The 23797-nt window shown below is 34.7% G+C and overlaps 2 protein-coding genes across 2 annotated transcripts; one reads left to right on the top strand and one right to left on the bottom strand.

Annotated features, from left to right (window-relative positions):
* Nucleotides 1–1456: 1456 nt before the first annotated feature.
* On the top strand, nt 1457–8261 carry LOC128242576 (exosome complex component RRP41-like). Its single transcript, XM_052959780.1, has 3 exons — nt 1457–1665; nt 7031–7237; nt 7848–8261. Exons 1-3 carry the CDS (start codon nt 1495–1497, stop codon nt 8208–8210), a joined length of 741 nt encoding a protein of 246 aa, XP_052815740.1. The 5' UTR covers nt 1457–1494; the 3' UTR covers nt 8211–8261.
* Nucleotides 8262–9158: 897 nt separating this feature from the next.
* LOC128242513 (translin-associated factor X-interacting protein 1-like) lies at nt 9159–22190 on the bottom strand. The gene is made up of 16 exons (XM_052959686.1): nt 22078–22190; nt 21189–21297; nt 19814–20059; nt 18892–19026; nt 18091–18160; nt 17168–17435; nt 16851–16962; nt 16130–16191; nt 15421–15510; nt 14537–14699; nt 13907–14035; nt 13156–13326; nt 12617–12732; nt 12130–12256; nt 10958–11064; nt 9159–10323 (listed from the first exon to the last, which is right to left on the bottom strand). Exons 1-16 carry the CDS (start codon nt 22122–22124, stop codon nt 10131–10133), a joined length of 2145 nt encoding a protein of 714 aa, XP_052815646.1. The 5' UTR covers nt 22125–22190; the 3' UTR covers nt 9159–10130.
* Between the last annotated feature and the right edge of the window lie 1607 nt (nt 22191–23797).

The following is a 23797-nucleotide window of genomic DNA, read 5'->3' as shown; positions in this document are numbered from 1 at the left end:
TCCGTAAGCAAACCGCATCGGCTGCAGCGCATTACAAAGTGTTTTGAAATTCACTGTCCAGCAGCTTTAAGAAGTGAGGTGCACATTATCGTTCTTCAATCATTTTCGTTCCTCGCAACAGTCCAGAGTTTTGAACAGTGGCCATCCGCAATGATATTTGGATATAGCCATTCATTATCAGGCACCAGAGTGTTTAACAATGATGTTTTCACTTATATAAGCACGTTTCTCTTCAGTAAATGTTTCCAGGTCAACTTTGAAGGAAATGTCCCGCAATAAGATTTTTTTCTAAAACATTATGCAGCCCGTACTTGTTTAAAATTCTCACAATATCTTGTATAAAACCAAGGCGCTGTTGTTCGCCGTTTGAAAAGCGAACAAGACGATGGATAAAGATAACTTTCGCTAAGTAGTTATCCTGCAAACGACATAATTGGCCGAACATGAGCAGCTTTTTATGATCGATGTATGTTTCTATCGGTATAACAGAACAGAACAGAACAGAAAAATTATTTTGACTTAAGCATATAAACAGCTCATCGTCACATTACACAACATACACAATACGCATTCACATACAAATAAATAATACATAGATGAATAAATGCATGAATCATTATTCAATTTCTATATATATAGTTTCTATCGGTATAACGCATCTAGTGTAAGAAGAGCAAAATTTACATTGACATATTTTGGCATTTGTTGGATGTGCTTTAAACAAAATATATGCGCACGCTCCAGGTGTAATATTTCACTCGACGAGTAGGTGTTCCAAGTTTCACACCCGTATAGGGCCTTTGGGAGAACTGCTGAAATATATATTGTTCTCAAGGTCAGAGGGTTCAATTTTTGTGGATGTAACCCAGAGTTTAGGACATTCAAATACGATCCACGCAATTACGTACACGCTTCGTGCATTGCTTGTTTCGATGAAAGATTTTTGCCCGTTATAACTCCAAGGTGGTAAAATTGTCACATTCGTTGATCTTGTCAGGTCCAAGTTCAAAACAGCGGTCAAGTGGATGACTGACTTTTTCGTTGAACACGATGACTTTGCATTTGTCCGAGTTATAAAAATATCTCCACTCCTGAAATATTGGCAACAGATGACTAACATTTGGTCCATGGCTGATTTCGAGAATGATAGTAGTACCATGTCATCTGCTACAGTTGGGGAACTCATATTTTGACCATAAATACACGTACATATTCACACTCGGGGTAAAGTTCAAAATAAATAACGATCGACGGTCAGACTAATGATTAGATTTTGACCTTAAACTTTATATGTGCCCTTAACTTTTATGGTTATAGAAAAATTGGTATTACTCTTTTAAAATACAGTGCAATCTTGCTCTATCTACCGACATCGTTACATGTACACAATTCGGTAAGTCCTAGCATCCGCCCATGAGAAACAGTTGACTGCCACCGTATTAATTTTCGGAATACATCGGATTCTTTTGTTTTGATCATGTAAACAAAAGAAGCATGGCAGGGTTGGAACTTTTATCTGAGCAAGGATTCAGGATTGACGGTCGAAAGGCGACTGAATTAAGGCGTATTCAATGTAGATTGGGAGTTTTCAGTCAGGCAGATGGATCAGCTTACATTGAACAAGGGAACACCAAAGTATTGGCGGCGGTTTACGGGCCTCATGAGGTGTTATTCAGTTAAATTTTACATTACAGCAACTAAACAAACATCTATTATTTACTATTATGTACCATCTAATATTTAATTGCATTATGAGGCCAAATTATTTTTTTAATGTTTCCTCCAATGGCAGAATCGGAAAAAGAATCCCAACCCAAAATTTCCAAGACTATTCTAAAAGTGTAGCTAAAGAACTTCAGCGAACACGTTATATATTACCTTTTTGGATGTGTTCGCTGAAGAGAACGCCTTATCCAAACCCTACCAGAATTTAGCTGTTATTTCACTTGTATGCATTGTACAGACAAAATAGCTGTATCCTTAGGTTAATGAAGTAAAATGTAGTTCACAAACTCATTTTCAAAACCAAAAAACGCTTAAAAGATAGTTGATTTAGCATTTTAATAAATCCTATTACAAGCATTTCTTATCTAGGTCATAGTTGTGTTCAAATTTAATCATGTGACACCAAGATTTTCAGAAAATACCCATGTGACCTAGTGTTTATTTTGCTGTTATGTTTTCTATTTCGAATAATTAATAAATAACTAATAACAAATTTGGAATAAATAAATTGTTTTTACTCATCAAAAGGTATTTACAGCCTTACTGCAATTGGATTCAACGAAATGAACAATGTGAATCCGATGCTATAAATAGAATCCATCGACGTCATCATGGTCATGTGATTGCATTGCATCATCACACTCAATTGATTCTGGTTGACTTTACTATGGGGGTTACGCCATAACTTTAATGTGTTGTAAACATCAAAAAAATAAATATCAACATTAAAGTTATGGAAGCCAGAACTACTAAAAGTGTTGACATTTTTACTAGAAGGGTTTACTAGGACAATCAAACAAACAAGGACACGAAAGAAAAAGAATTCATAATTATAACTCCACAATAGATATCGTCATTTTATAAGATTTCCTTCAACAGTTCAATAAGCAATAAATAATGTGTCATGTGTTACTGGGATTTATTATCTGATATTATCCTGGTATCACCTAGTCCATATAAACAGCCGCTTCAGAGTCTTTGACAATTTTTTATTTGGCGACTCCACACGTCCATATCCCACTTGTTGTTTTCCAAGTCATGACTGACAAATCCCAGCGCTAAGTGTATTGAGCGGAAAGGTTACAGGCACCTGCTAGATGGTTTCAAAATGATCTAAATTGAACTAATTATTTGTGTTTCTTTAAAAACTTATGTGTAATAAGTAAAAGGTATTGGCTAAAATAATTATAGGGTAACTTTTATGTTTTTATTTAACAGTGAAGTGTTTAGTATTGTGGAGTAACAGTTGAAGAATATATTGTACATTGATATGAAATAGTCGACTTGTGGCGTTTAGGGCGGTCCTACTAAACACTACAAAGCCAAGCAAAAAAAGTCAAACAAAGTCTAGCAAAGTCAGTTTTATTTTGAACAAAGTCAATTAAGTAACACATATAATCAATATTTTATCCCGAAAAGATGACTTTGTCGAATAAATGACTTAATGAGAATGAGAATAAGGCACATTTGCATGATATTTGCATGATACAATATCTGAGTCCAGGAAATTGAAGCGAAGTCAGTTTTATTTTATTATTTATTTATTTCAAAGTCAATGAATTAACACTCATAAGTAATATTTAATTCAAAAAGATGTCTTTGTTAAATAATTGACGTTATGGGAACGAAAATTAGGCATATTTGCACGATACAATATCTAATTCAAGTTACGTTGAGCAAGGTCAAGCAAAGTCTAGCAAAGTCAGATTTATTTTGAACAAAGTCAATGAATTAACACTCATAAGTAATATTTAAATTCAAAAAGATTTCTTTGTTGAATAATTGACGTTATTGGAACCAGGGATGATAAAATTCCGGATTAATCCGGAATTCCGGATTTAAGGCCTCACGGATCGATTTTGAGATTAATGTAAATCCGTTGAGTTTTTTTCAAGGGGGGAGGGGTACAGGGAGTGATTCGAGCTCAGTTCGAACAATATGGGTACGAAAGGTGAGTTTTCCGGAAGTGTAAAGCCGGAAATTAACGAACCTATTTACGTCTTGGCAATCGAGCTATATGATTGGTTAAGATAGCATCCGGTGATTACGGAAATTACCGATGGGACTAGAAGACAGTATCCGGATGGTCGTATTCCGGATATGACAGACGACGAAGATGAATAAACGGGTATTGGAAAATTGGAAAAAAACAACCACCACCAACTTCTAAAAACATCGAATCGCCGATTTTAAGGGTATATTTGCCATTTATTGTTAAGTGAAATTCCTGAAACGTTTCTTTTTAAGTTAATAGAAAGTGATCAAACTGAGAATGAATTTTGCGCGTGTAGCATTATTTCGGACATCCCGATTCGGATTGTGTCATAATAATCGATTTTTATTAGGCCGATTGAAGTTTACGCTGTAAACCGTTTCTTTATTATTCTCATGTTTGAAGCATTGTTCTCAATAAGAAGTGGTGTTGACCATAATGGGAGGTTAAAATGAAAATTGGTTTGGTTCAAATTAAAAAAAAAAAAACATGAAGAAATATTTTGTAGTAGTAAAATAAATTACGTGGAGGAAGTCATTTTATTTTCTATTTGAGACAGTTCAACAAAACTTCTTGAGGAGATTTAAATTCTATAGTTGTAATTTGTATTTCCCCATCCAGGTATGTTGATGGATACAAAAGTCAGGGATGAAAGACACCTCAGCCAGTGCATCCAGTTGTTCCTGTTAATGACTGACAATTCAATCCAGAGGCCATGATACTTGGACTTATGGCTGAACATGCTCCCTGGCACCACAGTAGTGTCACTTGCCAAGACACAAAAGCTCTCAGCGAATTAAAACTTCAAAAAGGTGTACAGCATCATACAAGATGACTTACGGAGTGGCTAGCCATTTCAATGATGAACATGTGGAGGAGTTAATGGATCTCAGTTTTGTTTCAACTAAGACAAGTCAAACAACACAAACAATGAGAAAACTGTTGCAGCTTTTTTTTATGCTATAGAGAAAGAAATAGTGTTTAGACATTTGGCCTCGTTAAAAATCACAAGGGCTGATTCTAAGTCAATTTTCATAGAATTTGAAAGCCTGTTGAGGGACTTGAACTGCCGTGGGACAATCTAGTCTGTGTGCTACTGGACTCATGTAACACCATGAGGGGGAAAAATCTGGCGTGAGGACCAGAATACATCAATGTCCACAATGACCACAACGGCTACGCTGCCAAAGCATTTAAGTCCCGTTTGGATATTAATTTGAATAATATATATAATAATTAATAACATAATATTCTCATCAAATGTGCAGAAAATGGAATAAATACTCTAATGATGCATAAAAATTGAATAAATACCACTTTTACAATAAACATTTGCAAGCATGATAATTGATATGTTGTTCATTATTATAAATCAAACATCCCACAGTGTAGACTGTTTATACACAGGCATTTGATCATAGCCAGTTGAGTTTTATGGGAAGTGGACAACTGACCCAAAATGTCAGGTACTTGTCTAATGCCTGTGACTTCAGGTAAAAAAAGTAAATTTAACTTTGTTTAAAGACAAAGGTGTTAAACTTCACTGCTAAGATTCTTGTTATTGTTCTGATTGTGGTAGTCTCGTGTTGAACATGATTATATCTACCAAGCCGAAAGGTGTACTCCTTGAACACTTTTCTAAGGCAAAAAAGGGTATTAGAATCCCTGAAATATGGAAAGCTTTGGGGGGCTTCGCCCCCCTTGTCCCCCCACCAGGGCTTTGCCCTGGACCCATCGGGGGCCTTAAGCGGCCCCCTGAACCCCACGCAGACATTTTCAGGATTGGCAACTTGGCTCTGTTATCATCCCTGTGGAACGAAAATTAGGCATATTTGCATGATACAATATCAAATTCAAGCTACGTCGAGCAAGGTCAAGCAGTCTAGCAAAGCCTAACAAAGTCAGATTTTTTCTGAACAAAGTCAATATATTAACACTCATAAGTGATATTCAAATACAATAAGAAGTCTTTGTTGAATAAATGACTTTATGAGAACGAAAATTAAGCACACTTGCACGATACAATATCTAATTCAAGCTACGTCGAGCAAGGTCAAGCAAAGTCTGGCAAAGTCAAGCAAAGTATAGCAAAGTCAGTTTTATTTTGAAAGTCAATTTAGTACCACTTATAATTGATATTTAATCCGGAAAAGATGACTAAAAAATAATGTAATTGGTCCGAGTACCTTAGTTCCCTGGGTTTTGATAACTTGCATTACTGTAATTTAACATTGTAAAATATATACTGTAGAGATTCTAAATTTGTCTAACATAAATAATATATAACATACATAATACATACCGGTAAATGCACAAAAACCTGACTTTGCTAGCCTGACTTTGCTACACGTGCCTGACTTTGCTACACGTGCCTGACTTTGCTACATGGCTACACGGTGCCTGACTTTGCAAGACCTTAAGAAATAGAATAGATACATTTGCAATAATAAAATCTAAAATACTCATATTAAACACATTATTGTGTAAAAGAAATAACATAATTAATGTGATCCTTCTATTCTGGAATGAAACTGTGTAATATATTGGACTAAGGGTAATTGGTCCAAGATTAATTTAGTTAGCTGGACTTTGCAACCTTGAAGTAATGTAATTTCACAATATTTGCTATAAATAATACATTTGTCCAACATAAATATATAAATTTCATAAATTTTTTAAAATAAACTTTGCTAGACTTTGCTTGGCTTTGTAGTGTTTAGTAGAACCCGTTTAGGGAACAAAATGAATATCCAAATGTAAAAAAAGTTCCCTAAACGCGCATTATTGTGGCTAGGTATCTCCTAGCAATGTATTGACAAGCTGGTATCTGAAAGTGAAACCGAATACCAGGCAATACCCAATTTAAGCTCCACCCTTCAAAAGACAAAGTTAGAATGTCAAAGATTGACATTTAGCCCAAAATGGCAGTTTGTCATATGGACTTAGCAAGCTTTTTGTTGGCTATTTTATGTAGTCTATATTCAGTTATGTGCACAATGCCAAATGTTTGCGTTTTCCTAAATTTTAAAGAAAAGTTTACAATCAGAAATTCAGAATGAAAAGGCCATATTTTGCTGAAAAAGCTGGTTAGCCGTAATGGTGAAACATTGAATACAAACTAATGTACTTTTTAATGTCGAGGTGAATGTTTAGCTAAGTGAGAAGCCAGTTTGAGAAATATCCTGAATGAGTTTCTTGAACACTGTTGAATTTATGAAAGGAATAAGTAACATGAACACCAAATTTTGTCTTAGCAGTTTACCTACCGTAAATATGACCCATATTCCAACTGAACTTATTAATTTTTTTCAGATTCGAGGAAGCAAATCTAAAGCTTTACATGACAAGGTGTTGGTAAATTGTCAGTACAGCATGGCGACATTCAGCACAGGGGAGAGGAAACATCGCCCCAGGGGGGACAGAAAGTCGAAGGAGATGACCATGCATTTACAACAGACCTTTGATGCAGCTATACTCACCAGCCTTCATCCCAGATCACAGATAGATATATTTGTTGAGGTACTTTTAAAAAATACACATGACATTATATTCAGTGCATATGTACAACAATATAAGGTCACTGATAAACTACTGATATATTACTGATTACTCAGTAATGGGTATATCAAAATGAAATATGAAAATTGACATCAAACTGTTGATAGCGATTTTGCAATTGCGTAAACAATTCAGGGAAATTCCAACAAGTTAATTGAAATAATTAAATAGGTTGATGAACCAGGATTTTTCAATGTTTTGTATATTGTTGAAATGGTACAAAAGTTATGGTTGTAACCATATGTATTCTGCATTTACCTTACATATATACTTAGAAGTCAGAGGTGTGCCTTTTTCTACAATATCTTGATTATTGATTGTTTAAGCACTGATAGTGGTCAACATAGATATCAAAAAAAGATGTAAAATGTGATATATCTTGACTTATAAGAAATATAAAAAAGAAATATATCCACAATTTTAATTTCTTGTGTAAGTGAATTATTTACACATATTCATGTATCCTCAACTTTCTGTGTTAGTGAACATTGTACATGAAACCTCAACTTTTTGCGTTTGTGAAGATTGCAACACATACACATGTTACCTCAACTTCGCTTTCTGTTTTAAGGTTCTGCAATCAGATGGAGGTAACTACTGTGCCAGCGTTAATGCAGCGACTCTTGCACTGATAGATGCAGGAATTCCAATGAGAGACTATGTGTGTGCGTGCTCAGCAAGTTTTGTTAGTGACACTCCCTTAGTTGACATCAGCTATCTGGAAGAAACCTCCGGAGGGGCGGAGCTTATAGTGGCAACACTGCCCAAGTCTGAACAGATAGTGTTTCTTGAGATGAATGCTCGACTGCATGAGGACAATCTAAGCCCCGTGCTCGACCTGGCAGTGAAGGGGTGTAAGGACATTCACGACGTGTTGGATCAGGCTGTTAGAGACCATGTGGCCGAGGCGGCCGTGGTATCAGGACTGGAATGATGTCTGTTTATTGTGCATTGTATATAATATAATAATAAAACATAAAAATCAGTCCAAGTTAAGTTCAGTATCCAAGTCTTTTTGCACTAAGGGTTAAATAATTTATACAATGAAAGTAATGAAGACAGTCAGCAGAAATTCAAAAAAGCCTAGCATGTCAGACAAATGAGATGAAAGTCGTATCTGTCAAAAGATCAATGGGAAGTATGTGTTCTTTTAGTTTTGAGGTGTCTTAAACCAGTTTGAACATTATAATGCCCCCCTTCGAAGAAGAGGGGTATATTGCTTTGCACATGTCGGTCGGTAGACCAAAGCTTGTCCTAGTGATAACTGAACAATTTCTGGACGTATGGTGATCCAACTAAAATGAAGGTTGGGCCTGACCATTAGATGACCCCTATTGATTATAGGGGTCATCAGGGGAAAGATCTAGGTCACAGTGACCTTTAATGGTAAAAGGACTTTAAAGCTTTTAGTGATTACTCAACAAGGCCTATACGTATGGTCATGAAACTTGACATGGAGGCTGGGCCTGAACAGTAGATGACCCCTATTGATTTTAGGGGTCATCGGCTCAAAGGTCAAGGTCAAAGTGACTTTGAATGATAAAGGTTGTCCGATTGATAACTCGACAATGCCTGCACCCATTGGCATCAAACTTGACTTGGAGGTTCGGCCTGACCAGTAGATGGATTTTGATGTCATTGAGACAAAGGTCAAGTTCACAACTCATATTGGTCATTAAAGTTTACATCATATTTATTTATTCCCCACTGCTCTGTTTATCTGCAAGTACCAGTCATCATCTGAACATGATTAAAAACTGTACTTACTATCCTCACACTTTGAATGGTCATAATCTTAAAACTACTTCAAAGGCATCAAATGTCAGTGACAAATCCACTGTCATTTCGGTCCATGCATATTTTATTCAATGTGTCATGCACATGTTTGTTAAGTACCAGGTCCAGGATTTGAGCCTTTTTTGTGTGTGCTCCCAATACCTATTAAAAGGATATTGATCATACTAAAAGGTTTTGATATTTTGAACTTCCAAGCTTTCAACTTTGGAAGTTTTCTTCAAAATTATGTTTTTGTACTACCATTCCAAGGAATCAATTTCGGAAGTTTTAACCTATCTCTAGGCCAGGGAGTAATATACTTCCAAACTTCCTTTAATGGAAGCCCTGTGCTATGATACACAGGTGACAAAAAAAGGCAGAAGCTGAGCAGAAAATTAATTCTTACATTTATTTTCAAAGACAAAACAATGTACATACAATCATGTAAATGTCAAAAATAAATACTTCTAACAACTTTTTAGTTCTCAAATGGACGGATTCTTGTAATAATTTTTGTAAAATGCATTAAAGTAATAAAACAGTCACATTAACAAGTTATCACAGACACAAAATGCTAATACCTTATAAAAGTTTTTATACACAAAACCAAGAATTTGTCATGTATATAAATGTATATGACTGTATTAATTAAGATTATAGCATTAATTATCACTGTCTACTTAATGTTAAACAGCATCTACAGTCAATATTATAATATACTTTACATGCGTGCCTTTATTTCATCTTCTTTATCCAGAAATAAGACCAGGAAGCACTTTTAGACCATAAAAAATTATATTTCAATAATTGTCTAATTAAGTTATCGTTTAAAGACAATCATTAATAGCTTAAATAGAATGGGGCTGCTATATGTTTAACTGTTTTGGAGCAATGTTTTCGCTTATACAACAGAAAATGTACTTGTAGTGTTGTATTTATATTATAAACAGTATTTATTAGAAATAAAAGTATATATATCTCACTGTATTTCTATTAAAATGCAATAATATTGGTATATAATAAAACTTGTTCACATTGCTTTTTAAAAAATATCTCAATTTTAATAGAAGTCACAGCCTTATAGCTTTCTCCCACTCCGTGACACATTGCATTTCAGAAGTCTCTCAATAATGGCCGACTGTTCCAGTGGCTCAGTCTCGTACGGCTTGTCGGAGCGATACACCCATGTAACATATTTGTCCATCTTCACATTATCTATCTCAATGTCAGCTTGTAGAATCGCTCGTTTCAGAATGTCAACTTGTACAGGGCTGGAAGGGGGTAAAAACAAAGAAGTGTGTGTAAGACTAAAAGACCCAAAATAAACTCAGTTAGCAAGGCATGAAACATTCACTATGTCAGGGGTTCTAAAGTTCAGGATTAGCTTGTAATTTCAGACTATTGTACTGTTGTAAAGATTGTTTTGTTTGGATTGATACAAATTGTTTCCTAAAAGAATATAAAGTTATTGAGACATCAGATTACATAAGACACAACTGTGATTATGCATGATAATAACATATGCCTATATAGACAGAATCTTCATCTGCAGTATTTGAGTTGACAAGGTCATACATTTATTACAATATATATAGTATTTGATTATTAACTAGTACGGCCATCCATTCTTAACAGCAAGAAGGTAGATGGTCCGAAACATTTACAGCCATGTTTAATAGCTGATAAGTGTTTACATAAACATTTTACATTTAAATCAATGGCAATGAATTATTATCAGAAGGGCCACCCATCCAAAATATGAGAACAGCATATTTCAGAGAATTTTTATTGGCTTATCGAGCGTTAAAAAGAAAAATTGAGTATGTTCATTACGGCAACCCATTCGGGCCAGTGCTAACAAACACTAAAGAGTGGCCTGGAGTTTGTTTTTTTCCAAAAACATACCTTGCATCCCCAATTTTAGCCTTAATTTCATCAACATAAGACTGTCTCTCGTTGTTGTCCCACTTTCGAACCTCGTCAAGGAATGGCCCTGTCCTACCCTCGTCATCCTGCATCAAGAAAATGTGTGTTAACATGAATTATGTGTCTGAATGACTGTTTATTGTGTGCATTTCTCAATGTTCTTTTCGCAATTGTTCTGTATTGGTTGATTTTAAGAGATTTATATTCATGACACCACCTTTTTTAAACACTGAACAAATATCGGCACATTAATATTTTGTTTGGTTTTGAATTTGCGACCAAATAAATTCAAATTAAACCAGAGCAGAATTGAACCAATCTACAGTGTTTGACTCATTCTTAGAAACCAGGGCCGGTTTTCATAGAACATCTGAAGCAATTAAAACATGTCAAAATGTCACACATTTTAACACCAAATATCTTCACATCATTTAAAATGATTATAGGGAAATACCATAAATGATCCATTTTAAGGAATTTTAACAGGAATACACATTTTAATGTTAAAAACACGGACAGATAGATATATCATTATCCACCCAGTGGGAGGAAGGGTTTAGTTACCTCCCTTAGCTAATCAAGCAAATCTAGGTGGTGATACAGTCAGTGAAAATTTATGATTTTAATTTATGTTGAAAGATGTTGGGGCTAACGAATGTAAATCTGTTACAACCCCCATAGGGAATTATTAGGTTTGAAATGGATTTTAATATCATGTGATAATTTCAAACATTTCTTAAACTGATCTTAATATGGTCTGTTGGAAACTGAATAAGCTTGAACTTGAGAAAAAAGGAAATTAAAAAAAAAGTCCCATTTTTATAATATCGATGGTCGAACTTTTCACAAGCTTGCAAGCACTGCACTGGAAAATGCTTTCCGGCCTTCTTAACTTCTGGATTTAATAGAGTAGGGCTTGTTTAAAGGTTTGATGCAAAGCACTAATGTAAGAATTCAGGCTTGCTAATCCTAACTGACAAAGTCTTATTTAGATGATTGTTATCATTATGAAAAGAAACTTTGTTGTTTTTTGTTGTTCTCTAAGTCTTTTAAACGATGCCAGTGAGAGAAGCAACTTTATTTTTTAGATATACAAGTACCTACACCTGAGTGTCTTACTACTCATAACTCAGTAAGCACAAACAGTGTACCTCCATGAAAAGGTTCTTGTATTCAATCTCGTCGGCCTCTTTGTTGTCCATCTCAGATTCGGCTGCCCTCATCATGGCATTTAGCATGTCAGCATCAACACCGGTCAGGTAACTCGCAAGGCCCTCCCTGCAGGAAATTAAAGTGAGAGTTTTTAACTAGAATTCTATCGTATATGATGTGTCACCAGTTATCGTTGTCAAACCAAATATAATACTCTTTTAATGCAAAACACCCTAAACTGTTGTGAAAAATTCCAATCTTTGTCAAATTTTTATACAAAAAAAAAAAAAAACCAACAGTATTTCAATGTAAAATGGCATAACCTTTACTCAGGACTTGCACTTCAACAATGCCACTACTACTCAAGTCACAGAAGCGATAATAACGCTCATTTTTTTAGTTCTTTTTTAAAGTCATGTGAAAACTGCACATTTAATGTGAAAAGTATGCACAATTTTCAGTTACATCAACCAATAACTACTCTACCTGAAGTCTGCCTTGGATAGTTTCCCCTGGTTGCCCTTGTCCATGTCGATGGTTGTGAGGTGGTTCATGAGTTTCTGAATCAGCTGTAACTGATGGTGGTAGATCTCTTCATCTATCTGTAAATATAGGGGAGATAACTTAACTATAGTATATGACACTAGGTCTGCCTTGGTTGCACTTGTCCATGAGGTGGTCCATAGAATGTAAACATAGGGGAGGTAAATCATGAGTTACTACAAGGACTGACTGGATAGTCTCCGCTGGTTGCAAAGTCCATATCAATGGTAATGAGATGGTTTACAAAGATTCTGAATTAGCTTGGGGTGGTAAACAGAGGGGAGATAACTCATGATCAACAATGTACCTTGAAGGTTTCCCTGGTTGTTATATTGAAATACATGTACAAAATGTGTGTTTAATGTGCACTACTCTTAAACTTTTACTAGTTGATCAGATAGAACATCAAGTAAAAACTCTTCACAAGCTAAAACTGCTAAAAAGTTAACAACTTTACAAATACAGTACTGAAACCAGCATACCTCCTCTGTGAGTACACCAGAAAATAGGCCTATGTGTTCATCATGGGCGTATCTCTGACAAGCGTCGTGCAGGTTGTAGCCCCACTCGATAATCATCTGCTCCAGGCCAAACCGTCGCTCCAGATATGTGTACAGGAAGTCAGCCATCTTGTCCCGAACACCGTCAGATTTCTGTAGACCAGAATTAGCAAAATAAACAGGTTGTTTCCAGTACGACCTTTTTTACCATTTGTTTTTAACTTTCTCAAGATTCTATACATTGGGATTTTTATTTTTATGTTCTGATTTAGTGTCATTAAAAAAAAACACTGATAGGGATTAATCCCACAACTTCATTAGTGAGTGGCGGACACCTATACTGGTGAACCAATCTTGCCCGCTGATTTATATCAAGAGCAGATTATTTAATTTTGAAATTTCTTCTTCATGTATATTGACCCCAATGCACTTGAGAAAACATTTTCATGAAAATATGGTTGCATCCTTACTCCTGTTAAGGAGACTACTCTGATTAATAATCAGGTTGAGCCATTTTATTTATTGCATGATGGTCTTCTTTTTAGGAAGAGTTAGAGATAATTAAGGTAAATTAATCTCTGTTGTTTGATGTAGAGTTTACAGTAACAAAAGTAGTATAGCTGGATACTATAAGGTATTTACAGGTAAAAATCGAACATCTTTGAGAAATGAACCTTAGTTCCGTAAATTTTAATTAAAAGAGTCTGTCCCCCCTAAACTATGAGGTACCCACAGCAGCGTCATGTGCGCCCTTCTCTCTCCAAATATCCTTGATAAGCAGTGAGGCATCACGCTTGCCCAGTCGTCTATTACGCACGGGGCCATCATGCTGCAGGTACTTGGGGACCGCTGGACCGGTACCCTGGAATAAGGGAAACAGTCTTAAGGAGCTTTTTCTAGATAGTTAAGCAATTTTACAATTGTAATTAGTGAGAAATAGTTTAAAAGATGACATAACATTTTCCATTTGTTCGAAAATCATCACTGTATTCCAGCACACTGGGATATTTCTCTTAAAACTAGAGTGGCAGATGCATACATGTGTAGTCATTTCTAATACATGTACCCATATGTGTGTCATATGTTATTGGAATATCTACAATCATTTTCATCAACATGAACCATAAGCCCGCGTTACCAGTTAAATGTTTTAAGACCATGCAATATTACTCATTTTTTCAAAAATACAACACTGTCAAAATCAGAAATTGTTTCTGAAATGATATTCAATTGATCATCATTACCATTGACTTGTTGCATTCAGCAATTCTGCCGCAGCATGCTGACTGACAAGATCAAAGGTTATTCTTTGAATAACAAAATCATTGTTATCAGCCTGATGCGAACAATCCATTTTCCATACCTGTCCATCAAAGTATTCTGCGCCGCCTGTATCGACAGTCTCGCCTGAGGCCATCTCTTGCAGGAGAACGTCTACAAGATCGTTACTGGTTTTACCCTCCGACAGTTCCTTCCATCGCAACATGCCGCCGCGCACTGAGTCAGCGCACCTGTCCCAGTCTGGCCTGTATGGCAGAGGAATAACAGTTAAGATAATTTAAACATTTTTCTTTTATCAGCATTAAATGCAAAAGGATTTATGTTTTTCCAAACAATTGAATTCAAAAAGATATTTGTCTGTGTCTAGTTCATACAACAAAATCACAGGAAACAAAACTAAAGAAAACTTAAAACTTCTCATATGGTAAATACAATTTAGAGTTTTCTTTTCATTACATGAATATATTGTATATTATAAAAAATATTCTGCAATTGTAGACAACCACACACTCAATATTTTGTCATCTCCGTAAAGACATTGTGCAAAGGTAATTACTGTCAGGAAAGATATTCGATTGAAGATCGAATTATATTCGTTTATTTTCATGCTTATATAAGCTCTTCACCTTGAAGTATAGTTTTCACTACTTTAAAACTGCAAATTACTTATGCATTTCCTCACTTGTCTGTCTTGTTATTTCCATTTATTTAGCATTGATTTTTTAAATTAGTACCAGGTAAATGAATTAAAAAACAACAACAGTTCATTGTGTATTTCAAAAATCACTATGGAATGTGTCCAATTTAAACCTTTCCGATCAATGGCAATTATAATCGATCTTTGGAATAACTCTACCATGATTGATATTTTGTTGTATTAACTACCGGTAGTTTAACAACTGTTGTAAAATAACTGAATAAAATAAGTTTTAATTTAACTGTCATCTCCAAGACAACATGTGTTACCTTGGCGTTGAGCTTCGTCTAAGTGTTTCACATTCTGTGTAGAACTCGTCCCTCTGTTTTAACACCTGTTTATGTACGTCCAACAATGCACTGAAAATACAAGAAATGTAGTTTATTCCTTTCAGTGCAAATGTATATGTTAAAATTGATTAGTTTGACTTTGTCTTTGAAATGTTTTGTAACAGAATCTAATACATAAATAATTCAAAAAGTTATTTAGCCATATTCCAGTATGTATTGCAAATAATGCTGTAATCGATATAACTAAAATAACAAATCGATCACAGCATTTCATTTTCAGGCCTGTAAGGTACCGTATTGATGAATCATATAAAAAAAATGACAGTTTCAAGTTAATTTACAAGTATGAAAGTTTGAAATAAATTAAAAATAACATAGAAATGTGGTTCTTTATTATCAGAATTTGTCAACATTGCAGCAAAAGTTGTAACCATTTAAATGTTTATGTTCATGTTTTACATCTTAAGGTATATGATTTACAATAATCAATGGGAAGATTGTTTGGAACTTTGATAAAGTTAATAATGTTGTTAAAGACATCGTTGTCTACATTCAAATCGCTACTGCTCTTGAAGTTTAATAAATACACCTGTAATTAATGTGTAGAGAAAAATAAGTAAATATCTATCGATTATCTTTTTACATCCCTTCATCAGTTTAAACTACATCAGTACGTGTTTTTACTCACTCATGCTCCGATTTCAATTTTTCAAAGTCCTGCTCTCGTACTTCGACTTGCTCCAACAGTTCCTAAAACAGATTTAATTTTCATTCTATAAGGACTTATAATATCATTATTTATACATGGAGTAACATTTTATTCATGTAATAGTTATATATTATATTGTGTTTATGAATTTACTTAATTCATAAATTAAAATACTCAAAGAACGAAAAGGTATTTCATTTTCATTCCGGTAATTATTAAAAAATCACATATTGCCATGATATTCTGTTCTGACATTTCAAATTGAAATTGTGAAATTCAAAAGGATGTAGGCATCAATAACATTTACAGGGCACTCAATATGTTTTGGCCAATTATTTGTCACACTATCCACTCAAAAAAGTACCAGTATATTCTATTCCCCTGTAAAATTTCACCCTTATTATCAACACTTTCTAAAAGTAAAAAAAACCCTTAGATTTAATATCTACTAATTAGTACAATGAGACGTCAATAGATGCATTAATGTTTAAAAGAGTGGAATTAATTTATAAAAGAATATACACTTAGGTAGAATTATCAATTTTCATGCATCAAACCTTTAATTGAAAATCCCCCCGTTAGGTTTAAAATCTCTCCATACAAGGTCAGCGGCCCCTTTCTCCAAAATACAATGAGAACCCTGATTTATAATGATGATATTGTAATCATATTTAAATGTAAACGTAAACAATTCTATTACATTGTGTTTTTTCTCCAGGCCCTCAAAGTCTCTGCGGGGAATGACATCTCCATAGTTGGCAACCATCTCATTAAGACGTTGAGATGCGGCTCTCTCATCATCACGGGCTTTCCTGTAATTAAACAACAATAATAGTATGAATATTCTGGAACACATTGATATGAAGTGAGTTGAATGGACCTCTGAGATAATGGATACAAAAAAGCTGTAATAAAAATTTAATGTTAAATACTTATAATGTTGTTTTTGAACAATAAAAGTGCATCATAGACAAATAAATGGTCAGAGCAATGTTGTCCATGTACAAAGCCACCTACTTTAGAGCTATTTTCAACATGACGGGATCCTCCTCCACCTCAGTGTCCTGTTTCTGCGACATCTGGTAATCTTCCTGTTGGTAACGCAGGTCGTTGATGTCTGATTGCAGCAGTTTACGGGCGTCCTTCTCATCTCGATACATCTTGTACTGGTTTGCTAACTCATCGTGCAGTTTTGATACTTGTGTCTGAAGATCTTTCTGTTCATTTTTCAGGTCCTCTATTCTCTTGTATAAATTCTTATTTTCTTTCTTGAGATCAGCCATTTCTGAAAACAAATTTTACAATATATTATTTATTTCTATTTTTATTTGTTGACATGTTAAATGTGAGTAACTAATGTACAAATAGGATTGTGATTTCACCATGCCATTCGCAATACTGACAACATATAATTTTGGTATCATTCTGAAAGGGAATAAATTACTGAAAATACACAATAGATAAAAATAATTGCATTTTTTGTTCTCTGTTCTTTATTTCAACTGAAATCAGACTTAAGTTACCTATTTTTCAATCCCCAAAATGTGTATGTAGTACGTTTTTCAGTACAATTTCTACATATTAAATTAGCCTGTTCAGGTGGTACCATAGGGTTACCAGGTAACCACATTTACAAATTGTACATTGTATACCTCAAGTTAACATATAAGCAATACAACATGAGCTTGTGTGAGCTTTCTAACCAACTATAAATGAGAAAGAAATTTAAGTACCCCCGGTATGATGATCTTAAATGTCGTTTGATACTGATGTCATTTCTTAGTCATGACATCATACAAAATGATGAAGGCCAAAATGGCTGAAATTTTGTTAGAATAAATGTTCTAGTGTTGAAATTTGACTTTTGTTATAATGACTGATAAAAATGCATAAATTTTAAATTCTGCACCTAAATGACTTGTGAAGTTCTGTTAAAATACCTTGCTTCTCTTCATCCCTGATGCTCATTATCTTCTGATCACACTGCTCGGATACAGTCACCAACATTTGCTGAAATAATGACATGAACATAGTGAGCATTTCATCCATAAACATAATGCAGTGTATGATTTGTACAACTTATGCTATTCATATATGATGTAATCACAAGTACTTATATTTGCTGTTGTCAAATCAAATTTTAAGGAAATCTAGAATATCACAATCAGCATCATGCATTCATAAAAATTAAACTTTTATTAAAATGTGCTCTAAAACTTTAACCAAGTTCCTAAGTCAATCAGGAGCCATAGTTTGGATTTCAGATGATATGGAGTTATGTAACCTAATTGGGTGATGGTTCTGAACAACTGCATGTGTGACTAGTATAAAGTGAATTAAGTGATTAGGGTGTTGGAGTTAAAAGTAAACTTCCCCTATACACTTTAACCAGGAGTCAACCTGGACACCATTGCCAGGGCAATGTAGTATGGCCATCCTCATTCTTCCAATAGTCAATATAAAAACATAAATATATTGATGTCATTCATGTATGGAAGAAGAACAGCAGCTGTTTTATTCATGTACCAGGGATTTTCAGCTTAACATCGTAAGATTCTTCATGGTTGACAAATTGGATATCTCTGTAGCTTTTTTAGAGTCCCACTATATAGTTTATGATATTCATCAAAAGTATATTTTTGTGGTTCAATGGATGAACAATGAGTTGTAAATGGGGGGTTCTGGCAAGAGAATTGAGTCAGAGACACCAGTTTCTGTGTACAAAAAAATCCATGATGTACCTTGAGTGGTTCCAGCTCCCTGATCTGCTGTCTTTGGTAGGCAAACATCATTTCATACTCATTCTTTATGGCTGACAACAAAGGTTTGTAGGTCTTGAAATCTTCAATCAGGTATTCAAACACTTCACGATGAGCCTGGAGAAACATAAGACAGCAAATGTTAGAAATGTCAGCACATTCACTCGACCACGGCCACTTCACTCAACTCTTGACATGAACAGGGACCTCAGAGTGTAGAGTAATTTTTGGTTTCAGTGCAAGATCATAATATATTTCACTGAGTGAGCACTTAACACAATATTTCATGATTGAGTAGCCAGGCGTGAAAGAGATGCTTTGGGTGATCATGCCTAAAAAGGATATAAATTGACAGTCCATTGTAGTTTTTCACAAAATAGGACCAAATTGTATGAAAACGTAATATCATTTTTGAAATGAGGTCATTGAAATTGTGCTTCAGCCCGTGAATACTTACATTTGATTTGGAAGTGAGAGCGTCAGCTTAAACTTTAAAACACTGTTTGAAACAGTTAAATATCTTTTTTATTTTTATTTTACTGATAAATATCCATAAACCACAGAAAAGCATTTAATTAAAGATCATTTTTGTGATGGAAAGAAGAACATACAATGTATAAGCTCTGTAGACTTTTTGAATCTGCAATTACATAAAGCCAATGAAGATAAGAACATAATTTCTAACAAATCCAGCAAGAAAAATACTTTTTGTTTTAAATATGTTGTTTTTGGTTTCATAACTTGATTGAGTATATTAAGTATATTATATACATAAATTTAAATCTTAGTGCAATTGAATGAATAAAAGAAAAAAGATTCTAAGTGGTATTAGATATAGAAGCACTTTAAAACCTTTTGCTTTCTCTCTTTAATTTACAAATCTGCTTGAGAAAATCACAAATACCTGCAGTCTGAGCTCATTTGGTTCCACCTCTGTCACACCAAGGGCACGTAACTCTTTCTTGAGGTAGTTTTCCAGCTGTTCAAGGAACCGTGGTTTGGGTATCATATTTGGTTTGCCCATCTGCTCGTCGCTGACCAGAACCAAGCTCTTATCCTTGGTCATCATAAGGGATGTTGTTGGAACCGAGTGACCGCTGGCATGGGCCGGCCAGGAATCCAGCTCTCCAGCTTTTGTGTCTACATACGGCTGAAAGAAAACAATACCAGATTAAATATTGCTAGTAAAATACAGTATACTGCACTGTTATGTCAGGTAGGTAAATTATAAAACATTTATAGATGATGGATGCTTCAGACACTTTTAATTCTGTCTAACTGTAATAAAAACAGACTGAAACAGAGAAACTAAGTTATATGCATGTACATAATTCAGCAGCATTTCGCTTGCTAAATATCAATATAATCAAATATGCATATCATTAATTAAAACAGTATAGTATCACACTATTAACTTGATTCAAATTATCTGTATTCAATTATAATAATCATAATATAAACAAGGCAGTCCAAAGGACGGCTTTATCCCCCACCATTGTTTTTTAGTATATTTGTTTTTTCTCGCAACCTGACTGGTATGTTGAATCTGACCAAAATTGTACACAACCACTGGTCAAGAGTGGGAATATAGAAAATACAAGTTGTTTGGTCAGTAACCTAAATATTCTTGGATATATAAACATATTATAAAAGGATATTTTTTAAAGTTATTCATATTGTGTGTAGTGTAGGTCAGATCAATGTCAAGGTTATTTTGACTAACAAAAAAGAAGGAAAATGAGTCCTTGATTTATAACATCAATGAAATAGCAAGCCTTAAGTATTTTCGATAAAGTAATCTGGTAATCCATCCATGCATAAGTAAGTTATAGCGTGAACATAAGCATGATTGTGTACTCTGACCTTTAAGTGTCTCGTGTGACCTTGACCTTTGAGGTATGACCCAGGGTCAAGGTCACTGCGCATCGTCTCAATGAGGACAACATTATTACCAAGTAATATGGTAATCCATCAATGCATAAGTAAGTTATAGGGCGGGTACGAGCATGTGTACTCTGACCTTTAAATGTCTCGTGTGACATTGACCTTTGAGGTATGGACCCAGGTCAAGGTCACTGCGCATCGTCTCAATGAGGACAACATTATTACCAAGGCGGGGGATTAATAATGTCCATTTCAAAACATTTCATCAATAATTAAAACAGTATTGTATCCCACTATTAACTAATCTGTATTCAATTATTATAACCATTTATAAATAATATATGAATAATGTCCATTTAAAAGCAAATCAAAGTATAGTAATAGACAATGTGTACCCTCAAAGCCTTTGGTGGTGGAAGAACATGGACATTTCCTCCAACTTTGTATGATGGTCCATTAAAACCTTCAAACTTCCCTGTGTTTCTGGGAGAGAGGTTCCTTGCTCTGAAAAGCAAATAGTTTTAGTTTTATGTGACAACACATTGGTGTAGGTAATCAAGTGAACATTGGTAAGAACCAATTGCCTGCAGCTCATTAAGTATAGCACCAAGCTAGTATTCCGGTGGTGGTTGGTTTGAGCTCCACATTGGGCGTATGTTATCTTCTATTAAGCTTTACTTTAGTACTGAAGACATGGGTCCAGTCTCATAAAAGTTCTTAGTCATTAATTCAAAATCCAGACAACTGTCAGGAACACTGTTTTATTGGCTTATGATAAATTCATGCAAAAAGAATTACTGTTTCCATAAAAAAGGTAAGAGTTTAACCACACTGAGGAAAACACCTAGACAATATAAGGACAATTGTGTAAATAGCAGCACAACAAAAACATTTGTTACAACTATGCCATTATCAGATTTACCACCACCAACACCTTATCATGGCTTATGTCTGTGCAATCACTGCGGGAACACTAAAATCAGGTCACTCTACCAAATGAGCTAACAACAAAAAGCCAACACAATAAAGGAAATGGTGTAGTTTTTTCTTGTTGGTGTCCCTGGGTAGACATATTTGGGCCATTTCAAAGACAATTTAAGGCAATTTAATTATAAAAATAATTATTAAAAGCACATAAAATTGCATCAGGAAATCAACCAAAAAAAATGTCCGAAATTACTATCCGAACACTATTACGCTTGCACAATATTTTGCAATATTTCACATGTTTGCATCTTCAAATATGACTTAAAATATGATTGATTATTTAAAACATCATTTTACCCCTGCAAAGGAGGGAGACGGGCGACGACGAATTTCCCTTCGCTCATATTTTGACTATTTTTCCATTTATTTTTTACACTTTTATGTTCATGTCGCCATGGAGATTTGACCGGTTTACGGCACAATTGATGGGTTAAATGTTATTTAAATGTTATTGTAATATCTTTTTTTATAAATTTAGGATTAAAGTGGTAGCGCTTTTCGATATTTGTATTATATTTAAAAACCAAAAACACTGTGTAGCGATAAAGACTGTCGTGATATATTACGACAAACAAACTACAACGGTGGCACACAACATTTACTGTTGCCACAGTGCAGTGACTTTCTACGCAGTGATTTCCCCTAAAAATTCAGGGTTAATAAATCAGAGCTAAATTTAACAGCAATACTTTGAACATTATTGCAACCAGTTGAAAACATAATTCAAGTAATAAGGCAAGTATTCTGATCAATAGATTGTGTAAAAATGTATAATTGTATACTGCAAGACCTGATCTTATCAATCTTGACTTCTTCACACTCGTCCTATGTCTTATTGAGACAATCACCAGTAATTAATCAAATCTCAAACTCGTTTGATATTTCACTGAGGGAGACCTCCGTAGTGTTAAAAATGTTATTCCTGTAATTTGACTTCCATGTAGGAAATGATTTAACCAAGATGACATATAGTATCAAACGTATTCGTATTGTAAAATGAAAAAATATATTGTCATCAACTTTAATCAAGATTAGGGTACATCAGGCATCATTATGTCAACCAGTTATTACTATGATTTGGTGAAATTGCTTATTCAGATTTAGATTCCAGACATCTAGACCTCATATAAATAATTCTACCTCTACATCGAACATCGATCTCCATCCATAGTTATTTTATCAATATATACCCATGCACTTTTGACAATCCTAGATTCGAAATGGAAGAGTCGATATGACTCGTGGGTTAAATTTTTAGGGGATGAGGTGACATTGAGTCTATATAACTGGATACCGGTTACTAGATGTTAGTAAGACAAGCCCATTGTACCGTCCAGGTGATCAATATTTAGACAACCAGTCAGTCAGTCCGACAGGCAGCTCTGGATTTAGTCCGATTAAAAGAGGGACATATGCATGTATACAGAGAGGCAGTCAGACAAGAGGATAGAGAGACAGACATGGAGGCATTGGTCGAATAAATATTTGTTCAGTATGTTTAAAGGCATAGTTCATGGAATGTTTGGCATGACAATCCCCTGCTGTGCATCTCCTGCTAATTGCACTGTTGTCACAGTAGGGGCCAATTTCATGTTTATTTGTATATTGACTCAGGTCATTTCTATAATAAAAAAACCAAAACTGCACAGCAGAATATTTAGATCAGAGATCCGATAAGACAATTAGGCAATAAGATTAAGATCAATACACAGGGGTTGTATACAATACACGATGGGGGGGGGGGTCACTTATAGAAGGATTAAACTAGGCCTTTAAGACAGTCAGACAGTCAGTCAGTCGAGCAGGCAGAACTATAGTCATGCATGGTTTTAGACAGATGAAAAGATAGATCTGTATGGATACAGAAAGGTAGACAAACACGCAGATAGACAGACATGGTGTGAGCGATTTAGACAGTCAGTATGATTGTACATCAGGCATTAAGAACTAGTCATGCATGGATTGAGACAGAAAAACAGACACGCAGAGGGGTCTAAGGAGGCATACATACACGGAT

The sequence above is a fragment of the Mya arenaria genome, chromosome 8, assembly GCF_026914265.1.
Source record: "Mya arenaria isolate MELC-2E11 chromosome 8, ASM2691426v1".
NCBI lineage: Eukaryota > Metazoa > Mollusca > Bivalvia > Myida > Myidae > Mya > Mya arenaria.
This window is presented reverse-complemented; position numbering and strand designations above follow the sequence as displayed.